Source organism: Desmodus rotundus, chromosome 9 (genome assembly GCF_022682495.2).
Source record: "Desmodus rotundus isolate HL8 chromosome 9, HLdesRot8A.1, whole genome shotgun sequence".
Classification (NCBI taxonomy): Eukaryota; Metazoa; Chordata; class Mammalia; order Chiroptera; family Phyllostomidae; genus Desmodus; species Desmodus rotundus.
In genome coordinates this window covers 40,406,257-40,420,553 of record NC_071395.1, presented here as the reverse complement: position 1 = coordinate 40,420,553, position 14,297 = coordinate 40,406,257, and the positions used below count along the sequence as shown (strand labels likewise).

Sequence of the window (14,297 nt, the reverse complement as noted above, 5' to 3'; positions counted from 1 at the left end):
CTTGGCTTCAAATGCAAACACAGTGATTGATTTAAATGTTAGGGAAAACCACAAATAGGAGAACTCAATTAAACAATTCCCAACAGAATATTCCAAAGATCCTTTCTGTCAGGAAGGCAGAGAGAGTTGGAGACCCAGGTAACAGAGGACTCACAATTTCCTCCTCTGCTGGAGGTGCCAGTCACCACAGGACACTGGGGACATCTAGTGGTGAAAACTGAGTCGAGCCCACAGGAAACAAAAATGTCACAGACACACCAGTGGCTCTCATTGGTACCAAAGGCATTTGGGAAGGGGACTGGAGGAAGTCATGGAACAGTCCCTGTAAGTAAAGATGAGATTTCACAAACACATTCAGATTCCAACACACACCCCTTTCTGCTTCCCTCAGGCAAATTATTTTATTCTGTAACTAGTTTTTCTCAACATTAAAAAAAAAGGCTTTAAAAAAATGCTTCACTCATTCTTGCAGGTGGGAACTGTTGGAGTGACAAAGAGACATCGGTGAAGGCTCTGGCTCTGTATCCTGTGCTCTGTGATGCGTGCCGTGCCAGTCAGCCCTCCCTGCGAGGCAGGGGCCGGGAGACTCCATTCGTGGGGGTGGCATGCTCAGAGCTGGGGACGGGACGGGACTGGACGGGACAGGGACAGGGATGGTGTGTCTGACCACAAAGCCACCTCCTCTCTTCAGTTGGTGTATTTACTGCCTCTCAAATGCTTAAGGTAGACAGTGGTTTGTTTTAAAGTGAATACAGTTTGACTTTCTGCATTTTATAGAGTGGTTTTGGCCGTAGCTGGTGTGGCTCAGTGGATCGAGTGCCGGCCTGTGAACCGAAAGGTCACTGGTTCAATACCTGGTCAGGGCATGTGCCTGGGTTTTGCACTAGGTCCCCAGTTGGGGGGGAATGCGAGAGGCAACCAATCCATGTGTCTCTTGAACACCAATATTTCTCTCCTTCACCTTCTCCCTTTCCTTCCCTCTCTCTAAAAATAAATAAAATCTTTTTTTTAAAAAAAAAAGAACGGTCTTGTATCATTTGCCATATCATTATGATATTAAATGAGTCTTTTTGTAGAGATTTTGTAGAGTTTTCTAACAGAAAACTGCCTGTTAGAAAGATATATACATCTGGCCGCAAGGAAATACACTCTTCTGCTTTCTCATGGGCAAAGATCTCTAGGGGCAGAAGGCAATTTTGACTTACTGCTGAAATTCTTGAGGACTTTTCTCCAGCCCAGGAGAAAGTGTTTCTTTACTCTCACTGTATGTTTCGTTTTCCCCCTGGGTCATTTGTTCTCAGCTAGGGGGCGATTTTGCCCCCAGGGGACATTGGACAATGTCTGTCTGAAGACACTTTGGGTTGTCATGACTTGGAGAGGGGGTGGGCACCCGGGGTACTACTCGGGGCGCCCAGAACGCCGGCCCTGGCCCCGGGAATGGGCCAATGCCACTGTGCAGAGAGGAGAGACCCCGCCCTAGGGGAATGCACTTGCCAAGCTCTCCAAATGGAAGGCATGCAGCAGGAGCTTGAGACTTGCTGGGTAAATGAGTAAACAGTTTCATGAGCCCTGAAAATAGTTCAGCCTGATCAGCCTGGGACAGGGACAGGGACAAGTAGTTGTCCCTGGCCTGCCACTGAGGACCTCCTGCGGGGCTACTCTTTGGTTTGATATTTGAAAGAACAGTCCCTGGCCCCCTCCTCTCTCTCCTTCTTTGCAAGAGTTCTGCAACCTGCTCCCCATTCCTTACCCAGCCAGGCTGGGTCCCTGCTCTGAACCTGGAAGGCTGTAGGGAATTCCCACTCGCCTGTCCTGTCGGCGTCTGAAGTTGCCCCTGTGGACTTCGGGACTGCAGCCCTGCCTACTCACCCTCTCTCCACCTCTCTTCAGAACTGAGCATGCAGAGTTCAGAGGGAGCAGCAGACTCGCCAGCTTCTATGGCTCTGTGTTCATCATCGGCCGCCCAGACACCTGTGGCCCAGCCCGTGCCAGCCTCCCCGCAGGTAACGGACCAGCCCGGAAAGACCATTGCGGCCAGTGCGGCCTCATCCGCTGTGGTTTGGAAAAGCACTTGAGTCAGCAGGGGACTTATTTCTGTTCTCCTGAGCTGGCTTCTCAGCCCCAAGGCCGCGGCTGTTGAAATAGCTGCACCTTCTCTGTCTCCCCATGTCAGGGATTGTGGCTTTTCCACTATTTCTTCAAAAGGTCCCACCAAGGAATCAATGATAAAAACAAAAAGAAAGCCCTGCACCCCCAAATGTGACTTAATTTGTTCTTTTCTTTTAAGGGAAGTTTTCTTCTACCTTGGAAATGACCCTTTTACACAGAAAGACTTTTTGAGTAAGGCAAAAGATAAGTGAAAATTCTCAGCATTTGGTTCAAAATTGAATCTAGCAATCAGAATGAATATATTTAAAATTTGTGGAGATAGAATTTTTACATTAAAACTCCTCCAAAACGAAAACAGTAACTCAGAAAGATATCGGCGAACCCTTATTCACTGCAGCTCCGAGTGCCGTAGCCAAGATATGGAAACGACTGGGGTGCCCCTCCACAGACGACTGGATGAGAAGAGGCGCTGCGTAGATACAATGCAGAATCACCGACTGTGCCACGAAAAAGGATGAAATCGTGCCATTTGCAAGGACACGGAGGACCCAGGGGGGTTATGCTAAATGAGACAAGTCAGACAGAGAAAGACAAAGACCCAAGAACCTCACTGATATGTAAAACCACGCATTAAGCTCATAGGTGCAGAGAACAGATTGGTGGTTGCCTGAGGAATGTGGGGGTGGGTGAAGTGGGTCCTGCCATGGCCACTGTGTTCCTCCCAGGTTCTAGGGCTCCTGTCCCTGCTAGAGATGCCTCCAGGACCCCCACCCCAGTCTCAATGGCAACATCCTCACCCCTTGCCCCTGCCTCCCCTCCCCCAGATGCACTGGCAGCTGCTCCAGCTGAGCCTCCCCATGCCTATGCAGGGAATGCCCTTTCCTTCAGCGCTCTCGCCCGCAGGCTGCATCGTGTTCCCTGAGTAATGCGCACCCTGGGCTTCCTGACCAGTTCCTTGCCAGAAAGAGGAATCCTTGTAGCTCAGTTCCCATGGTGCACTGCTCCCTCCCTCAGCCCCTCCTGAGCCACCCAACAGAACTTCCCAGCATGCAGTCTGTTCTGCCACCAGCGCCACGTGGCTCTGGCACTGGAAATGTGGCCAGTGCACCTGCAGAACTGAATTTTACAGTTTATTTAAATCAAATGATTATTTTTTTAAAGATTTTATTTATTTATCTTCAGAGAGAGGAGAAGGGAGGGAGAAAAACAGGGAGAGAAACATCCATGTGTGAGAGAAACAGACCATTTGCCTCTGACACGCCCCCTACTAGGGACCTGGCCCACAACCCTGCACTGACTGGGAATAGAACCGGCGACCTTTCGGTTCACAGGCCGGCGCTCAGTCCACTGAGCCACCACACCAGCCAGAGCTAAATCAGGTGAAATTTAAATGGTCACATGGCTACACGACTAGTGGCTACCATATTGGACAGCTCAGTTTTAGAATGTATGAATGTAAATCTTTAACGTTCTTATTTAATTAATTGCAGCGAAATTCATGTAATATAAAATTCACCATTTTAAAGTGAACCAATTGTGGCATTTTTCGTACATTCATCACCCCAAAACAGAAACCCCATCCCCCTTAGCTGTCACTCCCCATGCCCCTCCCCAGCCCTTGACAACCAGGAACTACTCCCTGTCTCTGTGGATGTGCCTGTTCTGGACATTTCACATGCATGGGACCACACGCCGTGTGGTCCTTTCAGTCTGGCTTCTCTCACTGAGCTTCATGTATTCAAGGTCCATCCACATGCAGCACATCAGAGCTGCGCTCCTTTTCGCGGCTGAGTAACATTCCATTGTGTAGAGGGACCACGTTGCGTGTATCCATTTGTCCACTGACTTTTACACCATTTACGTTCTCTTTGTATTTAATCATGAGCTCATGGAGTGCTGGGTCCCTGCCGAGTTCTTTTTATCCAGTCGTGTTTGGGAGACAGAACACTGTGGCATCACCGCAACCAGTGACATTTAGAGTCCGCATCGGAAACTCAGAGAATCGAAGCCATTGACTTCTAAAGCCCCAGCTTTATGCAGACAAAACACTCCTGTTTCCCTCTTGACCCTGGGGTCCATTTGATCCTGTTCATTTCCTAGTTGTGAGTGGCTGGTGAAGCAACAGCAGGCTGAGCAGCAGCAGCTCTGGTTGTCATCTGCTTTCAGGCCTAACCTCTGACAAGTCTGAATGTCCTTCTCTCCTTCCCTTTTAGAGGGTGCTGGTCCAGGCAGCGGGCTCGGCTTCCAAAGGGTCCCAGATGCAGCCAATCTCCCTCCCCAGAGTCCAGCAGGTGCCACAGCAGGTAACCACAGCACAGGCGACATGGGATGTATCAGCACTTAGGGATCTGGCGCCCTCTCTGGTTTGCGCATTCTTTTCTGTCCTTGCTCTTCCTTCTTTGATGTTTTCAGTTCCTTACCAGAAAGCTTTTTGGAAGAAATGTTTAAAAAAAAGTCTTTTCACTCCAAACAGTTTGGCAGCAAGCCAAGACAGCTGGTGATAATTTTATTCATTCAGAAATTCAATGTGTGGGGTGCAAGCCAGCCCCTCGATAGGGCGCTGGGTGCTGAGGTGGATGTGCAAACAGATAGCGAAGGTGTTCTGGATTGGAGGAGCATGTAAACTCCAGGGGAGGCAAACCCTCCTGCGGGCAAGGGCCACACCCTCAGACGAGCACCGTGGCTGAGGAAGAGCCTCTTGTGGAGTTCAATGATCTGGGAAGACAGCTTGAGAGCATGGGCTAGCCCACCGAGGAGCGGCAGGCCATCAGCTCAGACAGTCGAGGGGATGTAGGAGAGTGGTCAGCAAACCCTCTCTTCTGGAAAAAGTCAAATAGTTCATTTTTGTCAGTATTGCAGGCGAGAGGCTCTGGCACAACCACTCAACTCTGCCTGGTCTCCAGAAGCAGCCACAGATGTAAGAGAAGGGGTGTGGCTGTGGGCCAGTAAAACTCTCCGCAGAAACAGGCACGCCGGGTCTGGCCTGAGGGCCAGGGTTTGCAGCCTATGCCCTGCACAGCGCTGAATTAAAATCAGCGCACGCTCCTGCCTGAGAGGGACCACGAGTGAAACACAGAGATCACGCCACTTTCTTCAGGGGCTCCTGCTCCGATGAGTGCTGTGTAGGGGGGGTTGTCTGTTCTGAGAAAAGGGGGAGTCTTGTGGGGTCGGAGGGGAAGCAAAGGTTCTGAGCAGGCCCAGAAGGGAACCTGAGCTCCTCGAGGGAGGGGAGACCAAGATCAATGTCACGATTCCTTCCCCTCCTCCGTGGGGCTGGGCCTGTGCCATCTCTTTCTCTATGGGCAGCTCGGACTTGTGGGGTGACTTGTGCATTTCACTTGGTCCCCTCAGGCAAAGCCCACTCAGCGTGGTCACCCCGGGGCTCTTCACCATGCGCTGTTACTCCAGGGGCTGAGCGCGTGAGTGCACGCCATGTTGGGTTGTCCTCGGGGTGGCAGTCAGCTCCACACACAGGCCTGAGGAGAGGTCATGATGGGGCCCAGCCCTCAATTTTGGTACCCCAAAATGAGGTTGAATTAGGTGCTGGTTAAGGTTCCCTCTGAGGTGAGATTGTGAAGTCCTCCACGCAGAGCTCTGGGCCTCTGCCACCAGGACTCACATCCCTCAGGGGCCATCAGCTGAGGTGCCGAACTGATGGGGACCAGGAGGGGCTGTGCTGGGCCCCTCCCACCACCCCCTCTCTCTGCCTCCCACCCCAGGCCTATCGTTTCTTCCAGTTCTGCTCAGACCCTCACAGTCTCTCCCCAGTGTGACTCCCAGGACCCCTGTCCTTCTGCTAGGGAGGGGCACCAGGGCCACCTGAAGGGTGCACAGGGGTGGCGATATGTGGAGCTTGACCAGCTGGAGCCCTCTGCCGTACCCTCGGGTCCAATGCTCAGAGGTCAGTGTTCTGTCCACAGCTCTGGTCTCCACCATCCGGCATGATTGGCCCTCATGGCCAGTGGCTGGCGGTCCCCAGGGCCATTCCCAGCTCTGCAGCCTGCTCCCAGCTGTCCACTGGGCTCTTCTCCCCACGGAATGGGCTTGGCTGCCCTCATGCGCAGCAGTGGGTCAGTGACAGTGACATCCCCGTGTGCCTTTCCAGGACTGTCTCTCCTAGTTTCTTTCTAGAAGCTCCAGCTGGGGGCAGGAAAACTATAACACAGTACTCAACGTTCATTAAGGGCAGTCGAAGTTATTTTCAGCTTGAGTAATGGAAAATCGCCAACAAGTAGACTCTCTGTGCGTAACACGAGCCATCTGATGTTTCAGGTCCAGCCCGTGCAGCACGTGTACCCATCCCAAGTGCAGTATGTGGACGGCGTGGAAACTGTCTACACAAACGGAGCCCTGTACGTGGTTTCTCCTCCCTGCAGAACCGCCCCCACAGAGAACCGTAGGCCCCACCTGGGGCCTTCCTCCAAGCTCCCCCACCTTTGTCTGTTTCAGGACCTGTTCGCACAAATTCCTCTCCCTTGTCCCCTGGGGGATCGGTTGGGGTCATTACTACGGTGTTCGGTCATGTCAGCCCTGTGGAGCTGTGAGACACCACACACCTGTCTGGTTTTTCCTTCTAGAAAAAGCAGTCTCCAAAACAAACAAACAAATAGAAAATAAACCCTAGTCCAGCTTCTGAGTCTTCACATTCCAGAAACCGTTTCTGTCTCTGCTTCCTCCCCCTGGCCTCGGGAGCCCTCTGGCTCCTTACAACGTTGGTACAGCTTGGCCTTTGGTCAGGACTCAAAGGGCTTTCTGCTTCTGAACAACATGATGCTTGGGGCAGGAAATGACACGTTTCTTGGGAAGCTCATTGTGCTCAAGACACAAGTCCTTTTGCTCACATTTTAACAGCTCCCCTTTGCAAGTTCAGGGGTGAAGAGTGAGGGTGTGGTTCAAGAGCTGTGTGAGCTGCCGCAGCACAACCCTGACGGTTCTTACACACAGACACGTATGAGCACGTGTAAGACCCGTGACATTTGACGGAGGCATGTAGGTTGACCACTGTCAACTTCCTGGATTTGGTTGTACTACAGTCATATGTGACGTCACCTGGGGGACAGGACAGGAGTGTGCGCTTCCCAGATGTCAGGGCCACCCTGCCACCCAGAGGGGCCTCCCCTCGGGAGAGGTCACTGCACTTTAGTCACCACCGAGGGAAAACTGTACCAACTGTCTTGTACTGTGGCCAGAGTTACTGAAGTGGAACTTAAAGAAAACTTTTAAAGATATTTATTTAAAGATTTTATTTATTTATTTTTAGAGAGGGGGGAAGGGAGGGAGAAAGAGAAAGAAACATCAATGTGAGAGAGAAACTTAATCTGTCTCTTGCCTCTCGTGTGTGCCCCGAATGGGGACCTGGCCCACAACCCAGGCATGTGCCCTGACTGGGAATCGAACCAGCGACCTTTTGCTTTGTGGGACAACACCCACCCAACTACACCACACTGGTCAGAGCTGGAACTTAAAATTTTAAGGGTTGATGTATGTAGTTTATTAAACATTTGACCCAGATGTTAAAGGAATATTAGACAAATTCTTTATATCACTTAGAAATTGTTTTTATTATGCAATTTTCTTTTTTAACCTTTTTGGATAGAATTATAGAGTTACGGGAAGTTGTAAGATTTGCCCAGGCCCCTTAAGCCAGTCTCCTCCAGCGGTGACATCTTCTCTGACTGCAGGACAATACCAGGGCAGTGACACTGGGCTGGTACCGTTAACTAGCCTTACTCAGTTTCACCAGGCTCTGCACATCTGTGTACACGTGTGTGCACACGTGTGTGCTTCTCTGCAGTTTTTCTCATGTATAGATCTCATGTAAGCACAGTAAGGTCCAGATTCGTTCTGTCCCCACAAATGCGCCCCCTCATACAGCCCATTTGTACACAGAATTTTTAAGTGATCAGTTTTCTAGGAGTCAGCCTGCAGTTCTGAATATTCTCAGAGGTGATTGCTTTGGACTTGGCACTGTGTGGACATTTGGTGTCTGACTTACCCCCTAAGCTCAATCTTGTCAGGCTTCTTCTGCCTTGACAGGAAGTTTTGGTGGATTCCTTCAAGACTCAAAGGAGGAACCTTCTCTCTCTCTGACAGGCGGACGGCCTATGCCTATAACCCGGAGCCAGCGATGTACGTCTCGAGCAGCGCGGCATCTTACTTCGAGGCCCCGGGCGACGCCCAGGTGACCGTGGCAGGCTCCTCCCCGCCGGCAGTCCCCTCCCACAGCATGGTGGGCATCACCATGGATGTTGGCGGGAGCCCCATCGTCTCCAGCGCGGGAGCCTATCTCATCCATGGGGGGATGGACAGCACCAGACACGCCCTGGCCCACACTTCCCGGTCGTCACCAGCGACGGTACGTACGAGGCGCTCGGGGCAGCAGGTTAGAGCCTGAATAAGGTAGCAGCAGAGGCAGGGATGGTGAGCAGAAGGCAGCCTGGAGCCCTCGAATGGAGCCCTGCCAGCCACAGCCAGGCCCTGTGATCCGAGGCAAGTCTCGGCCTCTTGAACCTCAGTTCCTCCACTGGTTAAAAAAGGAGGGGGGCGGTGAATCTTCCATCATCAGCTATTGCGAACGTAGTACACGAGTAAAAAAAAAAACCTCCGTACTGGTAGGCGCAGCTGCTCCCGCCGCTGCTGCTGGCGGCGCCGTCACCACCGTGGCCTCCGTTACCGGCTCCCAGAGGCTTAGGTCGGTCCGTGCGCTGGAGGCGAGAGGGAACGAAACGAGAGGCCGTTTCCCCTGAGAGCTGTGCGCCCTGGTTTCCACCAGGCTCCCGGCCGAAACGGCGCCAGCTTTGGAGGCTTACTTCCCAAAGCTCTAGTTTCCGTGTTTCCTTTTACTTTGTAAACGAATACAGAGTAAAATCGACTTTTGGGCGCACAGCCCTGAGTTTCGACGCACGTGCAGACTCGTGGGACAACGGCCGCAGTCAGGACCCACGTGGCCCTCTCTCCCCACGCCTCCTCCTGGGGTCTCTTCGCCGTGGCGACCTCCCCTTGCCCACAGGCCCTGGCACCGCTCACCTTCCTCCACCGCTGCAGGTGGTTTTCCCGGGACTGTCGTATAAATGAAACCATTGAGTTCGGCCTCTTTCACTCAGTGCGGTGCCTTTGAGAGCCCGTCAGGTGCGGCGTGAGCCAGTGCTCCCCTCCTCCCAGGCTGCGCCCTGCCCCTGCTCACCCTCCACCAGCTGAGGGCACCGGGACAGGCTTCCAGTTCGGGCGATTATGAATAAAGCCGCTATCATATGTATGGACGTTTTCTTTCTTTTGAGTAAATACCTACGAGTGGATTGCTGGCGGATGTGGTAAGTGCGTGTTTATCTTTATTCGAGTTCACCAACAGTTTCCTCCAGTGGCCGCCCCATTCCACGTTTGCCAGCAGTATGTTAGAGTCCCCGTGGCCCCGCTCCTCCCCAGCACTCGTGTCGTGGGCGTCTTTCATGTTAGCCGTGTTAGTAGGCGTGTGGCGGTATCTCGTTGTGGTTGTGATCTGCATTTTCTTGATTGCTAATGATGGTGAGCAGCTTTCCCGTGCCTGTTTGCCTTTCGTATCTGCTCTTCGGTGTCGGTTCCAGTCATTGGCCTATTTCCAAACTGGGTTGCTTGTTCTCTTACTGTTGAATTTTGAAAATTCTGTATACATTCTTTATAGAACAAGTCATCTGTCAGGTATGCAATTTGCAAGTATTTTCTCCCAGTTTTTATAGTGTCTTTTCATCCTCTTAAGAGTGTCATTTGCAGAATAAAAAAATTTTATTTTGATCAAATCTGATTTATCGATGTTCTTATTTGGAAAGACCATGTTTTTGATGTCATGCTGAGAGCTCTTTCCCTATTCCCAGGGCATAAACATTTTCTCCTCTGCTTTCTTTGAAAAGTTGGATAGTTCTACATTTGGATCTGCTTCGGTTTGAGTTAACTTTTGTGCAAGATGGAAGATTTAGGTCGAGATTTATTTTTATGCATATGAAACCACCGGCGGTCCTGGCACCACTTGTTGAAAGACTGTCCTTCCTTCATTGCATTGCTTTTGCACGTTGGTCAAAAATCAGGTGGCCCGTGTGGGTGTGTTTCACTGATCCGTGCGCCTGTCTCTTTTTCAGTACCGCTGTGCTAAGTACTAGAGCTTTATAGTGATTGGTTCCTTCAATGTTATTCTTGTTTAGTGTGGTGGAAGCTATTTATATAAATTTAGAATTTTCTGTGCCTCTAAAAAATTCCTAGAAAGATTTTGATTAAACAGCACTACACCTGTAGATCCATTTGGGGGAGAATCGACTTGGGTCTTCTAGTCCGGGAGCATGGTATGCTTCCCGTTTTCTTCGGATTTCTTTCATCGGCATTTGGTCATTTCCAACATGCAGATCCTGTACCTACTCTGCTAGATTTATACGTCAGCATGTCACCTTTTGGGGGCTATTACAAGTGATATTAATGTTTAATTTCAGTTTCTAACTGTTCATTGTTAGCATGTGAAAATACGGCTATTTTTGGCTCTTGCCCTTGCATCCTGCAGCCTTGTAGAGCTCACTTTTCAGTTCTGAGGGGTTTTTGTTGTCTGCAAATAGGAACGATTTTACTTCTTCCTTTCCAATCTGGGTGACTTTGATTTCTTTTCCTTGCCTTTCTGCACTGACTACAACTCCTGTACTGTGTTGAATGGGAGCCGGTGAGTGTGGACGCCCCTGCCTTGTTCCCGTCTTGGGGGAAAACCTGTCTTTTACTACTAAGTGTGCTGTCAGCTGTCGGTCTTCCTAAATGCCCCGTTTCAGGCTGAGGAAGTTCCCTTCGGTTCCTAGTTTTCAGAGAGTCTTTAGCATGAGTGAGTGTTGAGTTTTGTCAAATGCTTTTTCTTCCCCGATCAGAAAGCATTCCTCACATACTACACTAACTCTCATGGACACAGCAGGCTCAGTTTTATCAAACTGCCCCAGTTTATAATAGTAGAAAACACTAGAATTGCAGGCAGCAAACTCACTGAGAAACAGCAACACTCTCTCTGGTCCACACCCTCTTGGTCGCAGGCAAATATGCATCTCAGACCCTGGGCCACTGGCTGCTGTGGTTTGTTGTCTGGGTTGCTTTTGAAGAATCCAGTTCTTAAATCACTTGGAAATCCGTGAATGGGCTGTGTTCTGACACACATCCCCATGACAGCCCCTAGGGAGTGGCCATCTCAGAGGAGAATCTGGTCGCTGACTCTGCCTGTCTGTGTTGCTTAGCGGCTTGGCTTTGACAGGGGAACATCTCTCAAGGATGCAGCAAAGAGCCGAGGGGCTTTCTGGGAGCCACAAACAGAAATGGTGCAGAGGCTGCAAAAGAAATAAAATACGGCTCCTGTATCTGCCTGCCAATTCTTTTATGTTAAAGTTTTGGGATTTTAAGTTAATCCTGAAAAGGGAGTGTGAAGACCAGAACAAATCCCTCGCTACCCATACCTTCAATGAGTGATTCAGACTTTTGATGACAAATTTTCTTGAGTCTTTATTTCTGGTTAAATTTTCATCAGTATTATAAGTCTTTTAAAATATGTCTTATGAGTTTGTTTGAGCCACACAGACGACATGCTGGGAAGCGCAATCTCAACTGCCCCCAGTGGCATAAATCTTAGGAGTGAACTGCCCAGGTGGTTAGTTTTTGATAAAAACTGTTTTCTGTTGCACTTTTTTTAACTACATGGAGCAGAGATGCTAAATGGAGAGGTTTGCTCCTGTCCTTTCAGTCCAGGTTAAATCTCCTTGACACAACCCGAAGGGCAAAGGGCCCTGGCGCCACGTTTAAGGAGGGTTTCATCTCCTTACGTTTGGTGTCCTGGGTGCCTCGTCGGCCCCACCCCAGTCCTGGCCCAGTGTGGAGATTTATATGCCTCTGGCCTAACCAGATGTTTTACAGCAAGCACATATGATATTACTTACATAACTTTAAAATGTTTAATTAGCAAAATAAAAATGGACAAACACATTCAACATGGCCGACTTCCCTAAGCCAGCCTCCCCCTCGCCCCAGCCGTGAACCCACTGTTCCCTCTCCCTTCCTACCTGGCCCCGAATTGTGGGGCGGTTCCTTTCTTCAGGCATAATTCTATGATTTATGGACCTGCCTCAAAAATCCCAGTCGTGCTGCCTACCTTCTTCTAAAATACTCTCCATTTTCTCTAAAGATCCAAAGAGGTTGTTCATGCAACATCTATACTTCTATTGTCCCCTTTTATGGTCACACAAGCAAGCTGTGTTTCAGGATGGAGGGCTAGCTACAGCAGGCTTCTGTCCCTCTCCCCACTTCTCCATGGTCTTTCCAGGAGCCCCCCACCCCCACCCCTTCCCACTTGTAGCCCCAGGAGACATGGCCCGGATATTGAACCAGGGCAGACCCAGCCTGAAGAAGTGGGTGTTTCTTCAGCAGCAGTCATTGCTGTCCCTTTGTAGGGGTGACCCTTGTCCGGTAGGTCCTTTTAATGAGATTATTATGGTATAATTGGAGTGGCTTTTTGGGCAGACGCTAATGAACCTGTGAAGTAACCTCCACCCTCCCTTAGGAGGTATAAATGTAGTCTTTAAGTCAGGTAAGATCTTGCTAGGATTATACATGAAAGGAAAAGTTTCTAAAATTTTTTCTTTTAAAATTTTGAAATGATTGGCTAATTTTAATATACTTGGGAGCTTTAAAACTTGTCTGTTGCTATTATGTTAGGTTCTCGAGACACTCACTATATCTTTGATCACAAGTCCTTATACATTTTCTGCCCTCTGTCTGAATGAGCCCTCAAAGCAGGCCTTCTGTTAATAATAACTTATGCGGCAGAAACAAATGGCCAATAAACGGAGTATGTGCTGCACTGCACCAAATCAGTAAAGATTAAACCCTAACTTACCCAGCTACCAAGAGGACTAATAAAGGCACTTGTACTTACGCAAGAAGAATCCCTCCCTCCAGACACGTTCATTGTCCTAGGGGGTTGCAGAGGCCTCCCCACGCGGGGCCTGGAGGTGGCGCGGCAGCGCCCTCTGCTGGACACAAGCGCGCGCTACGCCCTCAGTCCTGGGTCCTGGGAATCACCTCCCTGTCTGGCCTCTGGCCTCTGGGGCTTGAAGGTGATTTCCTGACCTTCATCGCCTTCACATGTTTAAGGGATGTTTTTATTTTCAAACATAGTGAACACCTTGGGACGTTCCACTGTACATTAATTTTCTGTATCAGTGGACTTGTTTAAATCCTAGTTAATAGCTATGGGTTTTTGAACATGGTCTTATGCAGCAAATCTTAATTTGTATTCTTTTCCTCTGTACTCATAATACCCCTGTTTTTAGCAGCCAGTCTTAAATATGTCCAGCACACCTGCGGGTGTCCCTAGGGCCCCGTAAGGGGCTACACGAGGTCAAAGCTTCTCATAACAACGCTAAGCCATCCGGTGCCATTTTCCCTGTGTCCTCAGTTGCTCTGATTTCAAAATCAACACCCTTGAAACACGTGGTCACAAATCAAGGCAGGAATCCAAGCAGAGGCATCAGACTCTCCTAGAAGTTACTGTATCCTTCACCATCATGCTTTCAGTAAAAAAGAAAAGGAAATAAAACACCAAATACCAGTTTTACTCAGGAATGTCTCTGATGAAGTAGTAACAAATAACAATGTCATTAAATCTCAATCCTCGAGCACAGTCTCTCTAATATTGGAAAGATCAGAATATCTTTCTAATATTCCATGCGACCAACAGCCCTCCTGCTGCCTGCCAGAGCGCAGTGACCATCCTGAGGGGGAGCTCCCGTGCAGCGGGTGTGAGCAGAACTAGCCGCTTTGTTCACGAAATGTCATTTTTGCTTGAAAGAATCGACAACAAATTGTGACTATTCAGACTCAGAGGTGTGGCTGGTGTTTTCTCAGAAAGGAGTGGTGTGAGCATGGTGGATGCATGGAAACAACCGACAGTTTGTTGCCGGTACATTTTCAGCCTTTCTTGGCTGAAAGAAGAGACTTTGAAAAACTGGTGTCCTTCCGATGAGATTGGTAGTGATGTTAACGAGTGTGATTTGTTGGTGTTGTGCAAGGACGTGTGCCGGCATTGGGAAACTCTGCAAAGCTGGTTAACCGAAGTTTCCCAGTGAGCAGTGCGTGGTATTAAAGCCACACATACGAGTAAGAGCCACTCCAGTTTCAGGGGGGACAAATGGATTCTTAATTGTATA

General features: G+C 49.7%; 1 protein-coding gene across 4 annotated transcripts in view; it reads left to right on the top strand.

Moving 5' to 3' along the window:
- Nucleotides 1-14,297, top strand: part of RFX2 (regulatory factor X2) — an 83,522-nt gene that overhangs the window by 39,137 nt on the left and 30,088 nt on the right. For 3 of the 4 annotated variants that reach the window (XM_053911757.2, XM_024569053.4, XM_045202604.3), the window contains exons 2-5: nt 1,891-2,003; nt 4,323-4,412; nt 6,382-6,461; nt 8,203-8,464. In XM_053911757.2, coding sequence (XP_053767732.1) covers nt 1,899-2,003; nt 4,323-4,412; nt 6,382-6,461; nt 8,203-8,464 — 537 coding nt within the window. In that variant the 5' untranslated portion in view covers nt 1,891-1,898. Of the gene's footprint in view, nt 1-1,890; nt 2,004-2,506; nt 2,752-4,322; nt 4,413-6,381; nt 6,462-8,202; nt 8,465-14,297 lie in introns of those variants that run through there. The other variant, XM_045202605.3, reaches the window with a different exon arrangement.